The 15,492-nt window shown below is 42.9% G+C and overlaps 1 protein-coding gene across 2 annotated transcripts in view; it reads left to right on the forward strand.

Moving 5' to 3' along the window:
• The window catches only part of LOC132396903 (misshapen-like kinase 1), a 326,920-nt gene that overhangs the window by 217,434 nt on the left and 93,994 nt on the right, over positions 1-15,492 (forward strand). The window contains exons 10-14 of one of the 2 annotated variants that reach the window (XM_059974976.1): positions 3,265-3,440; positions 3,543-3,612; positions 6,280-6,496; positions 11,545-11,661; positions 13,392-13,478. In XM_059974976.1, coding sequence (XP_059830959.1) covers positions 3,265-3,440; positions 3,543-3,612; positions 6,280-6,496; positions 11,545-11,661; positions 13,392-13,478 — 667 coding nt within the window. The remainder of the gene's footprint in view (positions 1-3,264; positions 3,441-3,542; positions 3,613-6,279; positions 6,497-11,544; positions 11,662-13,391; positions 13,479-15,492) is intronic. The other variant, XM_059974977.1, reaches the window with a different exon arrangement.

Consider the following 15,492-nt stretch of genomic DNA (forward strand, 5'->3'; position numbering starts at 1 on the left):
CTGCCATCCATGTACCTATCCAGACTTCTCTTGTACATTGAAATCGAGCTTGCATGCTTGCACACTTGAGTTGGCAACTCGTTCCACGCTCTCATGACCCTCTGAATGAAGAAGTTTCCCCTCATGTTCCCTTTAACCCATGACCTCTGGTTGTAGTCCCATGCAATCTCAGTGGCAAAAGCCCACTGGCTTTTACCCTATCTCTACCCCTCATAATTTTGTATACCCCTATCAAATCTCCTCTCAGTCTTCAATGTTCTATAGAATAGTCTGAACCTGTTCAATCTTTCCTTATAACTCAGGTCCTCCAGACCTGCAACATCCTTGTAAGTTTTCTCTATACTCTTTCAACCTTTCCTGTAAGACCTGAGTTATCAGGAACTCAGGAACCTCCTGTAGGTTGGTGACCAAACTGCTTACAAAACTCCAAATTAGACATCACAGATTTTTTATACAACTCCAACATAACGTCCCATTTCCTGTACTCAGAACTTTGATTTATGAAGGCCAATGTACCAAAACCTTTCTTTATTACTCTACCTACCTATGACATCACTTTCAATGAATCATGGACCTGTACTCGCAGATCCTTTTGTTCTACAGCACTCCTCAGTGCCCTACTGTTCACTGTATACAACCTACCCTGGTTGGTCCTACTGAAATGCAACACCTCACACTTGTTTGCATTAAATTTCATCTGCCATTTTCAGCCCATTTTTCCAGCTAGTCCAGATATAAGAGGTCTCATTAGACAGCAATTGAATTTCCAAATTACATAGATCAGGAAAGAATCTGACTTCAAGCCCAAAGTAGTTTCATGCTGAAAGGTACGGGTTTATTTTTGGAGGAATGGTTCTACATACGTTGTCCTGCCTCCCAAGCTGATGTTTGGGTACTGCAGCACATTGTAAACTTAGCAAGAAATCATTGGCAGATGCTACAGGAAAAGCTGCCTGTGGGGAGGTGGTGTGATTTTTAAACACCACCGTCACTGAAGAGCCTGTCATCAGAAATGCGAGGCAGTCTTGTCTGAAAAATGCCAAGAACTGTTCAGACCACAGTGAATTTATGATTTCAGTTACAGTGTGTGGCTCACAAAACATCAAACTCGCCCTGCCTGCCCATTTAGACAAACCCTCTTTTTCTACATTTCTTACCAGAACGTGCTGAATTCCAAAGTTATGCCTTAAAGAAAATACTGTTTCCAACTCTAAGTGGCATGAGTATTTCTCCCTAGTCTCTAACCATGAAGATCGAGATGGGCACAGATTCAGCTGGGCATCATGGTGCAAACAAACACATGGCATGCAAGAGAATTCTCAGGAGAGTGATTTTCCATGAACAATTCTGTAAACAAACGTGTAGATCCCGATCCTGTTTGAGCCAGTGCAGGCAAAATTCCAGACTACAATGCATGAAGTTCACCACACAGCCAATCAGCAGCAAGATTTCCTCCTTGCATCACAATTAACTTTCGGAAGTGGTGTCCAGTCAGCTGATTGAGAAGTATATAAAGGCCAAGAATTCAACAGCGCACTGACAATGGCTCCTCATATAGTGATGAAACATTTGCAAGTAAATTGCCAAGACTGGAAAACAAGTCAGCCCAACCATCAACCACCCAGGCTACACATCTTCCAATTTGTTTGTGACTTATTAAATGCAACCTGTGCTAATTTAGCAAATATCTTAACTTTAAACAGTAGAAACAAGCTTTGTAACAAAGCAGATTTGTTTATCACCTGCTTTCTTCCAGCCATTTGTTGACCGACACAGTTATGTGACCAAAGTATGCTCCCATTCGGCATGTGTGGTCTAACATCTGCAAGACATTACAATTCTTTTGCTCAGTTCCCTTGCCTTATCTGGGGTATAAAGACCTTGAATTTATTTATGTACGTAGAGATACAGCACAGTAACCGGCCCAACAAGCCCACACTGACCAGTAACATCATGTGACCAAAGTTCAAAGTACATTTATTATCAAAGTATATATACAGTGTACAACCCTGAGGTTTGACTTCTCCAGGTAGCCATGAAACAAACAAAACTATGAAACCCGTCCAAAGAAAAGCGTCACCCCCCCCCCACAGATATGCAAATTAAACAAATTGCACAACAGCAACAAGACCAACCGCAACCCCCCCATGTGCAAAAACATGCGAACAGCAACAAGAACATCAATCTCTTCCCCCATGTTCAGAAAAACAAACAAATTGCGCAAATGGCAACAAGAAAGAATGAGCAAAAACACAGAATATAAAATCGCAAAATCAGAAGGGCCCAATCGAACTACAGTCCATTCCGCAAACCACAGATTCAGAACTTCAGTACCATCCTTTGACAGCATTGAAGGGGAGAGAGGTTGTTTGAATGCAGAGGCCTTCTTTTGAAAGCAGCGAGCAAAGGTGGGAGTCAGACAGTCACATGCAGACACGCTCCTCCAGCAGCAGCAAGCGAGAGGCTGGTAGACGGTGCCGAACACTCGTTTGCCTTCCACACTTGCCTTGATGTTACAATCTTCCTCAACTCTTTAATCAGCGAGAAATGGAGTTTATTATGGGCTCGTACCCCATCTCTAAGCTTCTTAGCTCCAAAGCTGCTTGCCTTCTGGAACCTTCTCAGAGTCAGCAAGGCGCCAGATTGCTTAATCAGCTCAGAAACATACTATTAAGCTATAGACCACAGGCTCCAACAGTATCAGAACCACATTTAAAAGACAAGGAAGACATAAAAGAAGTGAAAGAAACAGTTTTGTGGTCTCTCTTGGAAGATGTCACCTGAGGCAGCTTTATTCACTGGCACCTTCTTGACCAGAATTAACATACTAACTTGTACATCTTTGGAATGAGGGAGGAAAATTCTCTACTGGGTTGCTAGCATTAGTTCAGGAAAGTAAGGACTGATCACCCCGAGGACCTAGAAACAGCATTACTGAAAAGCCTCAAAGTTGAGGATCCTTCCTCATCAGCCTCCTCTGTGTCCTCGAGGCTAGAGTGTAATTTAGGTGTATGAATCAGATGTTAGGAATTTTTACGCTGGATCATTGTCAGCTAGTTAAGACCTTAACCAATGTGTATATATGGAATGACTCTGGACAGATTGCAAATTCGCCATACATCTGCCATAATCTATAAACCAATTCTAATGAACGGCAATCCCTTTAAATACTAATTCTGTGGTTTTCTCCAAAGATGCTGTTTGGCCTGAGTATATCCAGCATTTTCTATCTGTGTCTGTATAACATGATTTTTTTTTTGGTAGGTCAAGGAAGTTTATAGAGTTTATTGAGAACTGCCTGATAAAAAATTATACTCAGAGACCGTCTACAGATCAGCTGCTAAAGCACAGTTTCATCCGAGACCAGCCGACTGAGAGGCAGGTACGCATCCAATTGAAGGACCACATTGATCGGACCCGGAAGAAGCGTGGTGAGAAAGGTAATGATGAGCTTATTCTGACTGCTTCATTAAGTGTGATGCAAGTAACTGTTGACCAAAGAATAATTGCAAAGAAATAGTGACATGTTGTGTCTTGAACAGAGGAGACAGAATACGAGTACAGTGGCAGTGAGGAGGAAGAGGACAACGTTGGTGAAGAAGGGGAACCCAGGTGAGTTGTTTCTGAATATAAACCATGGGCAGAATGTACCCTTCGTGCTTGGTTTTCTTTTACTTATTCCTACTTCCATTGGAGAGAGTTCAAAGAAGATTCACAAAAATGATTCCTATTTTGAAAGGCTTATCGTATGCAGTATTTGATGGCTCTGGGCCTGTATTCACTGGAATTCAGAAGAGTGAGGGGTGACCTCATTGAACTTATCAAATATTGAAAGACCGCAATAGAGTGGATGTGTGGAGAGCATATTCCCTATGGTGGGAGAGTCTAAGAACAGAGGACACAGCCTCAGAATAGAGGGGCATCCTTTTGGAAGGAAGATGAGGAATTTCTTTAGCTGGAGAGTGGTGAATCTGTGGAATTTGTTGTCACAGATGCCTGTGGAGGACAAATCATTCGATGTATTTAAGGCAGAAGTTGATCGATATTTGATTAGTCAGGACATGAAAGGATACTGGGAGAAGGCAGGATATTGGAGCTGAGAGGGAAAATGGATCAGCCATGATGAAATAATGGAGCAGACTCGATGGGGCAAATGGTCTAAATTCTGCACCTATATCTTATGTGAACTTTGTGCTTCACAGAGAGTAAGTTTGGTCCTAAGAAATAGCAGATATAATGTATAATACAATAGTCATGCCCAACGTGTACCACAATTAGGTGGGAAGTAAATGTTTTGGTCCTGAGGAGGATTTGAATCGGTTGCCTACTTCCATGTCATACGAAGGATGGAAGTTGTGCTTATTAGAGTCCAAAACACAAGACATCCTGCAGTTGCTGAAAATCACACAAAACGCTGCAGTTTGACTTTTGTGTTTGCATATGTTGCCTGTAGTTCTCTGCATTGCATCTAGTTCTAAAGCTGAAGCTCCATAGACTGGATTTCCAAATCCATTCAAATGCACACACTAGAAGAGAGCTGAGTTTCAGGCAACGTACTTGTTCAGATGAGGTGTTAATCAATGTTGCATTTGTCTTCAGGTGGATGTAAAATATGCTGGAGGAACTCTACAGGTCAGTTCGCATCTATAGGAGAGAAATAAAAGCTGACATTTCAGGACTAATAAAGAGTCTCAAAGTTCAAAATAAATTTATTATCAAAGTAAACATGTGCCACCATATACAACCCTGAGGTTCATTTTCTTGTGGGCATACTCATTAAATCTATAGAATGATAACCAAAACAGAATCAGTGAAAGACTGCCCAACTAGGGTATTCAGCAAGGGTGCAGAAGATGACAAATTGTGCAAATGGAAAAAGAAAGAATACAGGTTTCCCCGCAATCCGAAGGTAGAGCATTCCTATGAAACTGTTTGTAAACCGAAACGTCGTAAAGCGAAGAAGCAATTACCATTAATTTATATGGGAAAAATTTTTGAGCGTTCCCAGACTCAAAAAAAATAACCTACCAAATCATACCAAATAACACATAAAACCTGAAATAACACTAATGTATAGTAAAAGCAGGAATGATATGATAAATATATATCCTATATAAAGTAGAAATATTATATGTATGGTGTAGTTTCACTTATCAAAATCGGGAATACAGTGAGCCAAAGTCAATTTGGAGGGAAAAAAATCAGCACGTATACGCATATGTACTCACGTACACACATGCGCAAACAGCTGCCCGCACAAGGTTTCACGGTCACTGTAGTCTTTTTCAGGGTAATCACACATATAAAGCGGGCATCTTTTTTTTGTAAAAGCGAAGATCCTCTTTGGTTAGCGAAAGCAGGTACTAATGTAGGTCTTTTGTAGCAGCAAGTTGTCATATAGCGAACGTTTGAAAAACGGGGGACACCTGTAATAATAATAGGTAATAAATAGCGAGAATATGAGATGAAGAATCTTTGAAAGTAGTCCATTAGTTGTAGGAATATTTCAGCGATGGGGCAAGTGAGGTTGAGTGAAGTTATCCCCTTTTGTTCAAGAGCCTTACGTTTGAGGGATATTAACTGTTCCTGAACCTGGTGGTGTGAGTCCTGAGGCTCCTGTACCACCTTCCGGATGGTAACAGAGAGATGAGAGCACTTCATGGGCCAAAACGTCAGCTCTTTATTCCTCTCCATAGATGTTGCCTTTCCTGCTGAGTTCCGCCAGCATTCTATGCATGTTACTCTGGTTAGAGTCCTGTTGGGAGATAGCATGTGACAATTTGTCTTACCTGGCTTCAGTGGTTGCATAACTACGACTTGTGATCTGCACCAGCTGCTGATACAACCATCCACCACCTGCTCCCATGGCTTCACGTGACCCTGATCGGGAGGGGCTAAGCAGGTGCTACACCTTGCCCAAAGGTGACCTGTAGGCTAGCGGGGAGGTGGGGGGGGGGGGGGGGGAGGAGTGCTTTGCACCTCCTTTGGTAGAGGTGTAACTCCACCCATACTTCTGTCTTTTCCCAAAGCTTTTTCTTTGGAGAAATGAGATGATGGTAGATTAACTACCCTGAGCAAGCCCAGGCTGTAGTGTTACACAATGTAAATGGTCCTTGTGCTACACTATGGCCAACTGTCTGTATGTGTAGTATATATTAAAAGGAAAGATTAGCAGGACAAGATGCGGGAGGGCAAGAGCAAACAAAGAGCTGATTGTCTCCTATGCAATATGTTTCATAATATTTTGCCCCCTTCCTTCCCCTCTTGCCTGCCCAACAGCTCCATTGTAAACTTGCCAGGCGAGTCCACTCTCCGGCGAGACTTCCTCCGCCTGCAGCAGGAGAACAAGGAGCGGTCAGAGGCCGTGAAGCGTCAGCAGCAGCAGCAGCAGATCGTGCTGCCTCGCCGGGATCTGGAGGAGCGCAGGCGGCAGCTCCTCTCCGAGCGGCAGAAACGCATAGAAGAGCAGAAAGAGCAGCGGCGCCGGTTGGAAGAGGTAAAAGAAACATCCTTGGGAACATTTTCTGTTTGCTTTCACTGCAGCAGAAATTATGTTCACAGATTCTAGAGTAATACTATGCCATTTCACTCCAGTGTTATCTGACCTGATCCTTTGTACAGAATTTGGCCTTTATGTGGACTGCATTTCTGTAAGGACTTTGCACATTCTCCCCATGACTGAATGGGTTTCCTCCCACAGTCCACAGATAGGTTAATTCATCATTGTAAATTGTCCTGTGATCAGGCTACAGTTAAATAGGCGGGTTACTGGACTGCAGTTCTCATTGGACTGAAGTATAGCAGAAGAGAGTGGACCGAGAGAGAAAGGGAAAGAAAGTGTGGGGGTGGGTTTGGGATCAGAGGGAAGTGATGGGTGTGTGAAGTGAGAGGAGAACCAGATGGGGAATCCTCCGACCACAACCTTGCTGTGGTTTGGAGGCTTGTGTGCCTCAATGACCTGGAGAGCTATGTTAGCTGGAGTCAGGGCTTTATGCTTTGGCGCTTGGTAGGGTCAGACATGGCAAACAGGTCAGAGTGTACAAGCCAGTCTTAGAGTGGGCCACTGGTCCTCCATGTTCAGGAGTTCAGCTCAGGGCTAACAACCTTGACTGGTCAAACAAAATTGTTACAGAAACAGCATTGAAGAATCCTTTTACATCTGAATGCAACTGTATTCCTGAATCTCCACTGACAGTAGTGAAAACTGAGATGAAAGATGAAAGAGCTGAACATAACTAGTGGACTTCCATTGCTGCCAGTGGTGTAAGTAGATGGGTGAATGGAAAAAGAGAGGAGGAGGAAGGGGGGGAATTTACTCTATAGTTCTCTATAGATGCTTCCTGACCTGCTGCATTCTATTTTCACACAAGTTGGAATTCCCTGAAATGTTATCGGACATGAAATCTGTATCACTAAGGATTTATCAAAAGCAGCACTGGCTTTTTTATTGTCACAGTTTGACACTGCACTTCAAATTGCCTTTCAGTCACAATTTGTCATCGCGATCCTCATTATAATTAATGTGTACTGTGCTGTATTTCATACAAGACTTCCTACTTGTAACAGTGAACCTGGTTGCTAAGGACTAAATCTCTGATGCATCTTATTACCCGGAGCCTCTTTTTCTTGTTTGTTTATTGCTGAAGATCTTTGAGAGTGGACAGCACAAGAGGGATTCTTAATGTGTCCAAAGCACAGTTGTAAATATTAGAGAAATATCTTAAGTGCTTTGTGATCACCACATACAAAATGAACAATTGTATTGTAGCTTGCATGAGGATTTCAGAACAATCCATGAGTCTGAGTTGATGCTTGCATATTGCTTTACTTCCTGCTCAGGCAATTTTCAATTAGTTTTCGGATTCATTTTTACAATGAAAGGCTCAACTCCATCTGCTTGGCCTTGCACAGAATCAGTCACAAGGACAAGGCTGTATTGTCCACTTTAATTCACCCATTCAGAAAGATCCTTCAGTTCCCAACCCCAAATTCCAGTTGTCTTATCAGTAATGTTTGCTATCTCTAAAAGATAGCCGTAGCCGATAGCCATTCCATGCCATATCCACTCCCATATTTTGGTCTTTTGTTAGTTTGAAACTTGCGAAGAATTGCACTGAGTTTGTAGCATAGAAATAAATACTTGGCCTTCTCCCACCCTTCAAAATCTATTTAAAATATTTACAGTGGCAATATAATTATTTTCTTATCTCTTTTAACTTTTATATCTCTAAGAACTTGAGCCCAAGTTTTTCAGTTCATAAGACTACTTAGTTACTGGGAATGGACCTCTCGGCTCTACACTGCTTAGACTACCTTAACATAGAAGAGTACAGCACAGGAGCAGGCTATTCAGCCCACAGTGTTGTGCTGAACCAGCTAAAAAGCAAATCAAAAACACCCAAACACACATTCCTCCTACCATGGTCATATCTCTCCACCTTCCTTATAACCATGTGCCTATCCAAACATTAAAAGCCTCTGATGTATTTGCCTCTATCACCATACCAAGCAGTGCATTCCAGGTATTCACAACTTTCTGAGTTTAAAAAAAACTCAATCCCTCACATCCCCTTTGAACCTACCCCCCCCCCCCCCCCACCTTCAATGAATGCCCTCGGTATTAGACATTTCAACCCTGGGAAACAGATGCTCTCTGTCCACTCTATCTATGCCTCTCATAATCTTATAAGCCTCTATTAGATATTCCCTCAGCCACTGCTGCTCCAGAGGAAGCAACCTAAATTTATCCAGCCTCTCATGATAGTACATTCTGTCTAAACCAGGCAGCATCCAGGTAAATCTCTCCTGCACCCTCTCCAGAGCCTCAACATCTTTCCTATAGTGGGGTGACCTGAACTGTATGTAATACTCCTGAACTGAACTTTTCTCCTTTAGTGACTCAGCATCAGGCCAAGCTGAAGTGCTTCAAGATACAGACTACAGAGCGTACAATCAGAAAATGCCACGTTGAAAGCCACTCCAGTATCCCTGGGTGACACAAGTATCATTCAATGTGACGTTCTCTCATTGGATTCTCTGTTCTCTCTTCTCTTTGAAGCTTCAGAGGTTTCAAAGATACACTTAATGTCAGAGAAATGTATGCAATATATATCCTGAAATGCTTTTTCTTCACAACTATCCACAAAAACAGAGGAGCGCCCCTAAAGAGTGAATGACAGTTAAATGTTAGAACCCTGAAGTCCCCTCCCACGCACAAGCAGCAGCAATGATCCCCCTCCCCCCACCGGCAAAAAAAGGCATCGGCACTCGTCACCGAGCACAGCGGCAAAGACACAGACTTGCAGTACCCCAAAAACTACTCATTCACCTGGTATTTGACATACCACAGGCTCTCTCTTTCCCTAATAAGGGAGAAAGAGGTGTCTCCATTTCACATTGAGAGGAGAGACACAACAAACAATTTGCTGGTTTACAATGTTAAAAATCCATTGTGTCGCTTTTTTCAAGCACTGTGCCCAAAGATCTCAGGTCTCTGGGAACACAGCCTTAGATCTTCCATCTCCCACGACACACCGATCTCCTGCCCAGACACTGACCTCCGGGCTTGAAGTGAATGGGCAGCTGCAGCATTTCTGTTGCTTGCTGTGATGCGTAACTGGAGGGAGATTAGTGGGGAGGGATGAATTGACAACAAAATCACAGCAGGAACGATCCCCACAGAGTGTGTGTGGTGGGGGGGGTGGGAATGCAAGGGTGTGTTTGCTGATAGAATCCTGTTGAAAATGGCGGAAATTGTGGAGAATGATGTGTTGATTGGTTCATGGGGTGATTGGCGACGACCAAGAGGTACTCTTTCCCTGTAGCAGAAAGATGAGGTGAGCACAGATGACCATAAAGTGAAAGAGATATGGGTGATGAAGGGAAACTCTGTTAGTTGAAGGAGGAGCACACCTCTGATGTCTTGGAAAGGAAAGCCTCATCCTGGGTACAGATGTGGTGGAGATTAAGGAACTGGGAAAAGGGAATAGTTTTTTTTAACAGGAGACAGGGTGGGAAGAGGTCAAGGTAGCTGTGAGAGTCGATAGGTTTGTAAAAGCTGTCAGTATATAGTCAGTATCCAGAGATGAAGACAGATATCAAAAAAGGGGAGAGAGGTATCAGAAATGAACCAAGTAAATTTCAGGGCAGGTTGGAAGTTGGAGGCAAAGTTGATGAAATTTACAGGCTCAGCATGGGTGCATGTAGCAGCACCAATGCAGTTATCAGTGTAGTGCAGAAAGAATTATCAGGGAAGGCTTGGGATATGGACTGTTCCACCTAGCCAGTGAAGAGGCAAGCGTAGCTGGGACCCATGCCAGTACGTGGCTTCATCTTGAGTCTGGAGAAAGTGGGAGGAGCCAAAGGAGTTGTTGTTGAGGATGAGGAAGAGCTCCACCAGACAGAGGAGGTGGTGGTGGAGGGGAACATGGTTGGGCCACGTCTGCCTTCTTGTGTGAAGATAAAATATACCATGAAAGAAGAGCAGAAGAGTTATCTCTACTCCTGGCCTGTGTTTGCCCTTTCAATCTTTATTTTTATGTAGGTGGCTATCCAGTTGGTGTTTTATTAGTGCCAAACCAAATATTACAAAAGGTTCTAAGTTCATGGGTGATATTTGGTGGATGCAGATGCAGTTGATGTTACATCGGGGCTACTTTCATAGGAAGCTACACTGAAGCATTCCCACTAATACCGTTCAGTCTTGGAAGAGCATTAAAAATTAGGAAGAAAAGTAGCCTCAGTAGTGGTTGGAAACTATTCGGAAAATATATAGCTCATGTGGTTGATGTTGGGTTGAGTTGTTCTCCAATCTTGGCAACTTACTCACAGAAGTTTCGTCATCTCATGGGAAAACATCCATCAGTGCGCTATTAATTGTGGTGTGGCCTTTGAGAGTTGATTGAAAAGTACATAAAGGCCAAGCATTCAGAGGACACACTACAATCAACAGCACACTGATGATGTTTCCTCACATGGTGACCAAGTGTTTGCAAGCAAATTGCCAAGATTGGAGAACAGCTCACCCAACCATAAATGGTGTTCGGCTTGACCAAGGTATAGTAAAAGCTTGTCTAGTGTACCAACCATATAGACAAATCATTACACAGTGCATTGAGGTAGTAAAGAATAAAAGAATAACAGAATGAAGAACAAAGTGTTATGGTACAGAGAAAGTGCAGTGCAGGCAGACAATAAGGTGCAGGGTCATTACGAGTTAGATTGTGAGGTTAAGATCCCTCACAATTGTACTAAGGGACTGCAACAGCAGGACAGTCCTTGAGTCAGGTGGTATGTGCTTTCAGGCTTTTACCTGATTTGGGTTGGGGGAGAGAGACGAGAACATTCTGAGTGGGTGGGGTATTTGATTATGCTGACTCCTTTACCAGAAGGTTACACAGAGTCCATGGGCAGGGAGGCTGCTTCCCATGATGTGCTGGGCTGTGTCTATGACCCTCTGTGTTTCCTTGCGAACCTGAGGTGCAGATGCAGTCCTTTTAATTTGCTATGTGCACACTGAGCTAATGATTAAATCTCTACTTTCAGCAACAACGCAGAGAACGGGAACTCCGCAAGCAGCAGGAAAAAGAGCATCAGCGGCAGTTAGATGAGATGCAGCAGCTTCGGAGGGAAGAGGAGAGGAGACAAGCTGAGAGAGAACAGGTATACACCCCACTTGCAGCAGCTTAATTAATCTTTAACCAGTTATCATTTTATGTAGTGTTTGCAGTTGGACTTTTCCAATACGTCTTCAAAGTATTTTTGGTCTGAAGGTCCATATTCAGTTCCTGGCCTTTTCTGACTCTGCCTGAGGCAATGTCGAAGCACCAAGTTAACTATGATGTCCCTGGTTGACAAAGGCAGCAATTCAACCAGAATCTGCCCTCTTTGTTAAGTGTTTTTATGCAAAAATACATTTGTGAGTGTCGGATAAGGAGTGGTTCAAAACCCGCAAAGGCTTTCCTTCATACAATAGACTGCTGTTTCTCATTGGCTGGTCTTAGAATGAAGGATGCTGATTCCCATGGGACCATGAGGTAGCAGGAACTGATGCTGTCGCGGGCAAGATGACAGCAAAATCCAACCCCATGTCCCCTGTACAATAACACACAGTCCCTTATTTGCAACATTTGTTTGGGGTCTCACAACACAAACTGTTCTTCACCCGCCAACTCGTTCACCACATGATTCTTGGCACATTCTGACAAACAGTTCTTCATATGCTGTATTACAAGAAGCCCTGTTTACTCAGCATTTGAAGTAGATGCTTGCAAGCTTCAAGAATTGAACAAACAACAGATTTTTTTGCTGGAGATTGTTTGACCTAAAAGAAAAGGGGAATTTTATTTGACTCCGTACCAACTAATCTTTCTTATGAGCTGCCACTGTAAATTGAATTATGTACACTGAGACTAATGAACAAATATAAATTATAAAACCAGTATTAGCCAGCTTGTTAATCTACTTGCTTGCTCTCCACTATGCTGCTGGTGTTTACGGCAGCATGAAGATCCTCCACCTCTAGTGGTGTTGAGGCCTTCCTTCATCATATCAGCAGCTTCCTCTTGATTTTTCACTACTGACAGTCATTCAGGTCTCTGATGTAGAAGGATTCTTTGTTGCTGTTTCTGTAACAATTTTGTTTTACCAGTCAAGGGTTGTTAGCCCTGAGCTGAACTGCCCCCACCCCCACACTGAATCTGCAGGATGAGTGGACTACTTAGTCTGGCCTCTGCCCTTTCTGACCTGTTTGGCATGGATGACCCTACCTAGAGCCAAAGCAAAAAGCCCTGACTCCAGCCAAATAGTGCTCTAGGTCACTGAGGCACACAAGCCTTCAAACCCAACAACAAGGTGGTGGTCCTCTTGGAGGTGTTAACCTACCATAACAATGTAAAACCCTTGGTGAGAAATTACCTGCCTCCTTGTTTTCAGGGGTGGGTAGGTGCTAGATAGCGTGATGGAGACTGCCTCCACTTTGACAGTACATTCACTTGTTTTTCAGCCTGTTGGATGCAAAATCAAGTTTGCCCTGACAGTAGAAAGAAAATGCTCAAACCTCAGCCTTCAAGTTCTAGATTTGAAGTGTTCACAGTTTGCCTTAATTCAGCTTCTGCATATTAAGCTTCTCCATCGTTTAAGTCTTGCCGTGACCATATTCATTTTGGTATCCTTGGTATCAAATACTTCCAGTTTTTAGGGACGTGATTTTCCTTTCAAACAGTGATATGTGGTAGCATAACATGAAGTGAAACTGCAGAGTGCTGTTTTTTTCCCTCCCCAAGTTGTACTTAAGGAGTTTTAATTTGTATCCGTGGACAAGGGTATTTTTTTCTTGATTGTTACCTTTCTTTTTCTGTTTCCGTGAATCATTTTGCATTCTCTGTTCCTAGGAGTACATAAGGCACCAATTAGAGGAGGAGCAGAGGCAGTTAGAGATTCTTCAGCAGCAGCTACTGCAAGAACAGGCTCTGCTTCTGGTAAATGGTGCAGGCTGCAAATCCTCATCCCTTTCATATCATCCCCAAGGTGTCTGCTCCTCTCCCTTATAGGGGTCATGCAACATTTTCACAGGAGTAACCAGGGTGTTTTCCTTTGACTCCTCCCTAACCCCCCCCCCCCCGTCTCTGTATACCCCATGAACATCCACTCTTCCCCTGTCCTCAAACCCCTCATGAAAAGTATAGTTCCAATAATCAGAGTACTTTGTCCAGAATATGAGGTGAGTGTGGGATCAATAGCTGTTGGAATTGTATCATAAATGTCCAAGTAAAACATGCATCTTTAGATACACATTGGCATAAGGCTTAGATTTGAGTTTTTATTTTAAAATTCATAGGGGAGAAAGCACAACACTGGGAAGTTGTTACCAATAGCCTTTTTGGCTTAGGTGGGATAGTACATGCAGATTGATATGCCACGGGATATAGTGATTACTTGTCTTCCAGTACCCTGAAATTAGATCCCTAACGCAATCACAGTAGCAAAAAAAAAATTGGTATCTGTGGGATCGTTATGTCCTCTTTTGCGTGTGTGTGTAAGAATGATTTATTTTTTATTTTTTTTATCGTTAGGTCCTTATGTCGACATGCTAACTGGCAAGGTACACAGGTTTGGACATTGTTTCCCCCTACCTACCCCCATCCCTTCCCATTTCTGCTCTGCCCACCCCAGGATTACTCTACGTACTCTTGTAAAACATATTGAATGACCCCTTCAAATCCATTTGCATCTCACTACAAGACCAATCCTTCAATGTCTTATCCTGTGCGTGTGTGTGTGTGCGCGCACACGAGCGCGCCCATGTATGTGTGTATCCTTTTGCAGATTGTCCTAGTAATTAGTGCTTTTCTTTCGGTTCAGTTTAAATCCCAATCAGCGACCAATTTGCATTAAGGCATGGAGTGCAAATAGGACAAACGTAATGCGGAGTGAATCTGAAGTTGATATTTGGCCCCTTAGTGGCAGCCGTGGACTTAGCAGCTTTAGTTTTCTGGGCAATAGATCCTACTTGAAGCATGGTTCCACCACAAAACTCTAGATTTGAATTGTTCATAGGATTCAAAAAGATTTGCCTTAATGAAGAAGGCAGTCAATCTGGGCTTTGACAGATATCTATGAGCAAGCAAAGTAAGAGATGGGTGGCTAATGCAGGCATAAGAAAAAGGAAGTATTATTGTATCTGCAAACAGATTATTTAAGCTGCCCCAAAGGGGAATTGGATTCACTCTAGCTCTAGACTGAATTTAGATCAAGCATGTGCCAGATTTTTGATCTATTCTCATTCTGGAGTTCTGCCAATGCATGTGGTTTTGCCATGAACTTGATTTCTCTCTTCCCACCCAACCCCACCCCTCAAAAACTTTAAGCATTACGGACTTTTCTTGGGAATGCTTTATCTGAGGATATACTGTGTGCTGACTGTGGTAACTTTGTGTAAATAAGTTAACTGGACCCAACTGAACTTTATAAGTCTGTTCAAAATCGAAGATGATGAACTAAAAGATTCAAAACTAATACTTGTGTCCAAAACGTCCTGTTTTAAGATTTCAGCAAAGAGCTCTACCCCACTGGCCAATTAAACCTCATCCTACACTTGTCAGCAAGTTCAGGGACTTTTGCTGAGTGGTACGATCATTCTGTTCCATGGTTATAGATGCACTAGACCATGAATTCTGGGCCAAAAAATGGAATGCATTAGAGAGCTAGAATATTGTGATTCATCCTCTGCTGCTAATCCAATACTCTGTTAGAGTCATAGATAAGTATAGTACACCCTTCGGCCCACCCAGTCCATGCTGAACCATTTAAACTGCCTACACTCATTAACCTGCACCAGGACCAGAGCCCTCCATACTCCTACCATACATGTATCTAGCCAAACTTCTCTTCAATGTCAAAATCAAGCTGGCATGCACCACTTGTGCTGGCAACTCATTCCACCCTCTGAATGAAAAAAGTTTTCCCTCATGTTCCCCTTAAACTTTTCACCAA

The sequence above is a fragment of the Hypanus sabinus genome, chromosome 7, assembly GCF_030144855.1.
Source record: "Hypanus sabinus isolate sHypSab1 chromosome 7, sHypSab1.hap1, whole genome shotgun sequence".
Taxonomy (NCBI): Eukaryota; Metazoa; Chordata; class Chondrichthyes; order Myliobatiformes; family Dasyatidae; genus Hypanus; species Hypanus sabinus.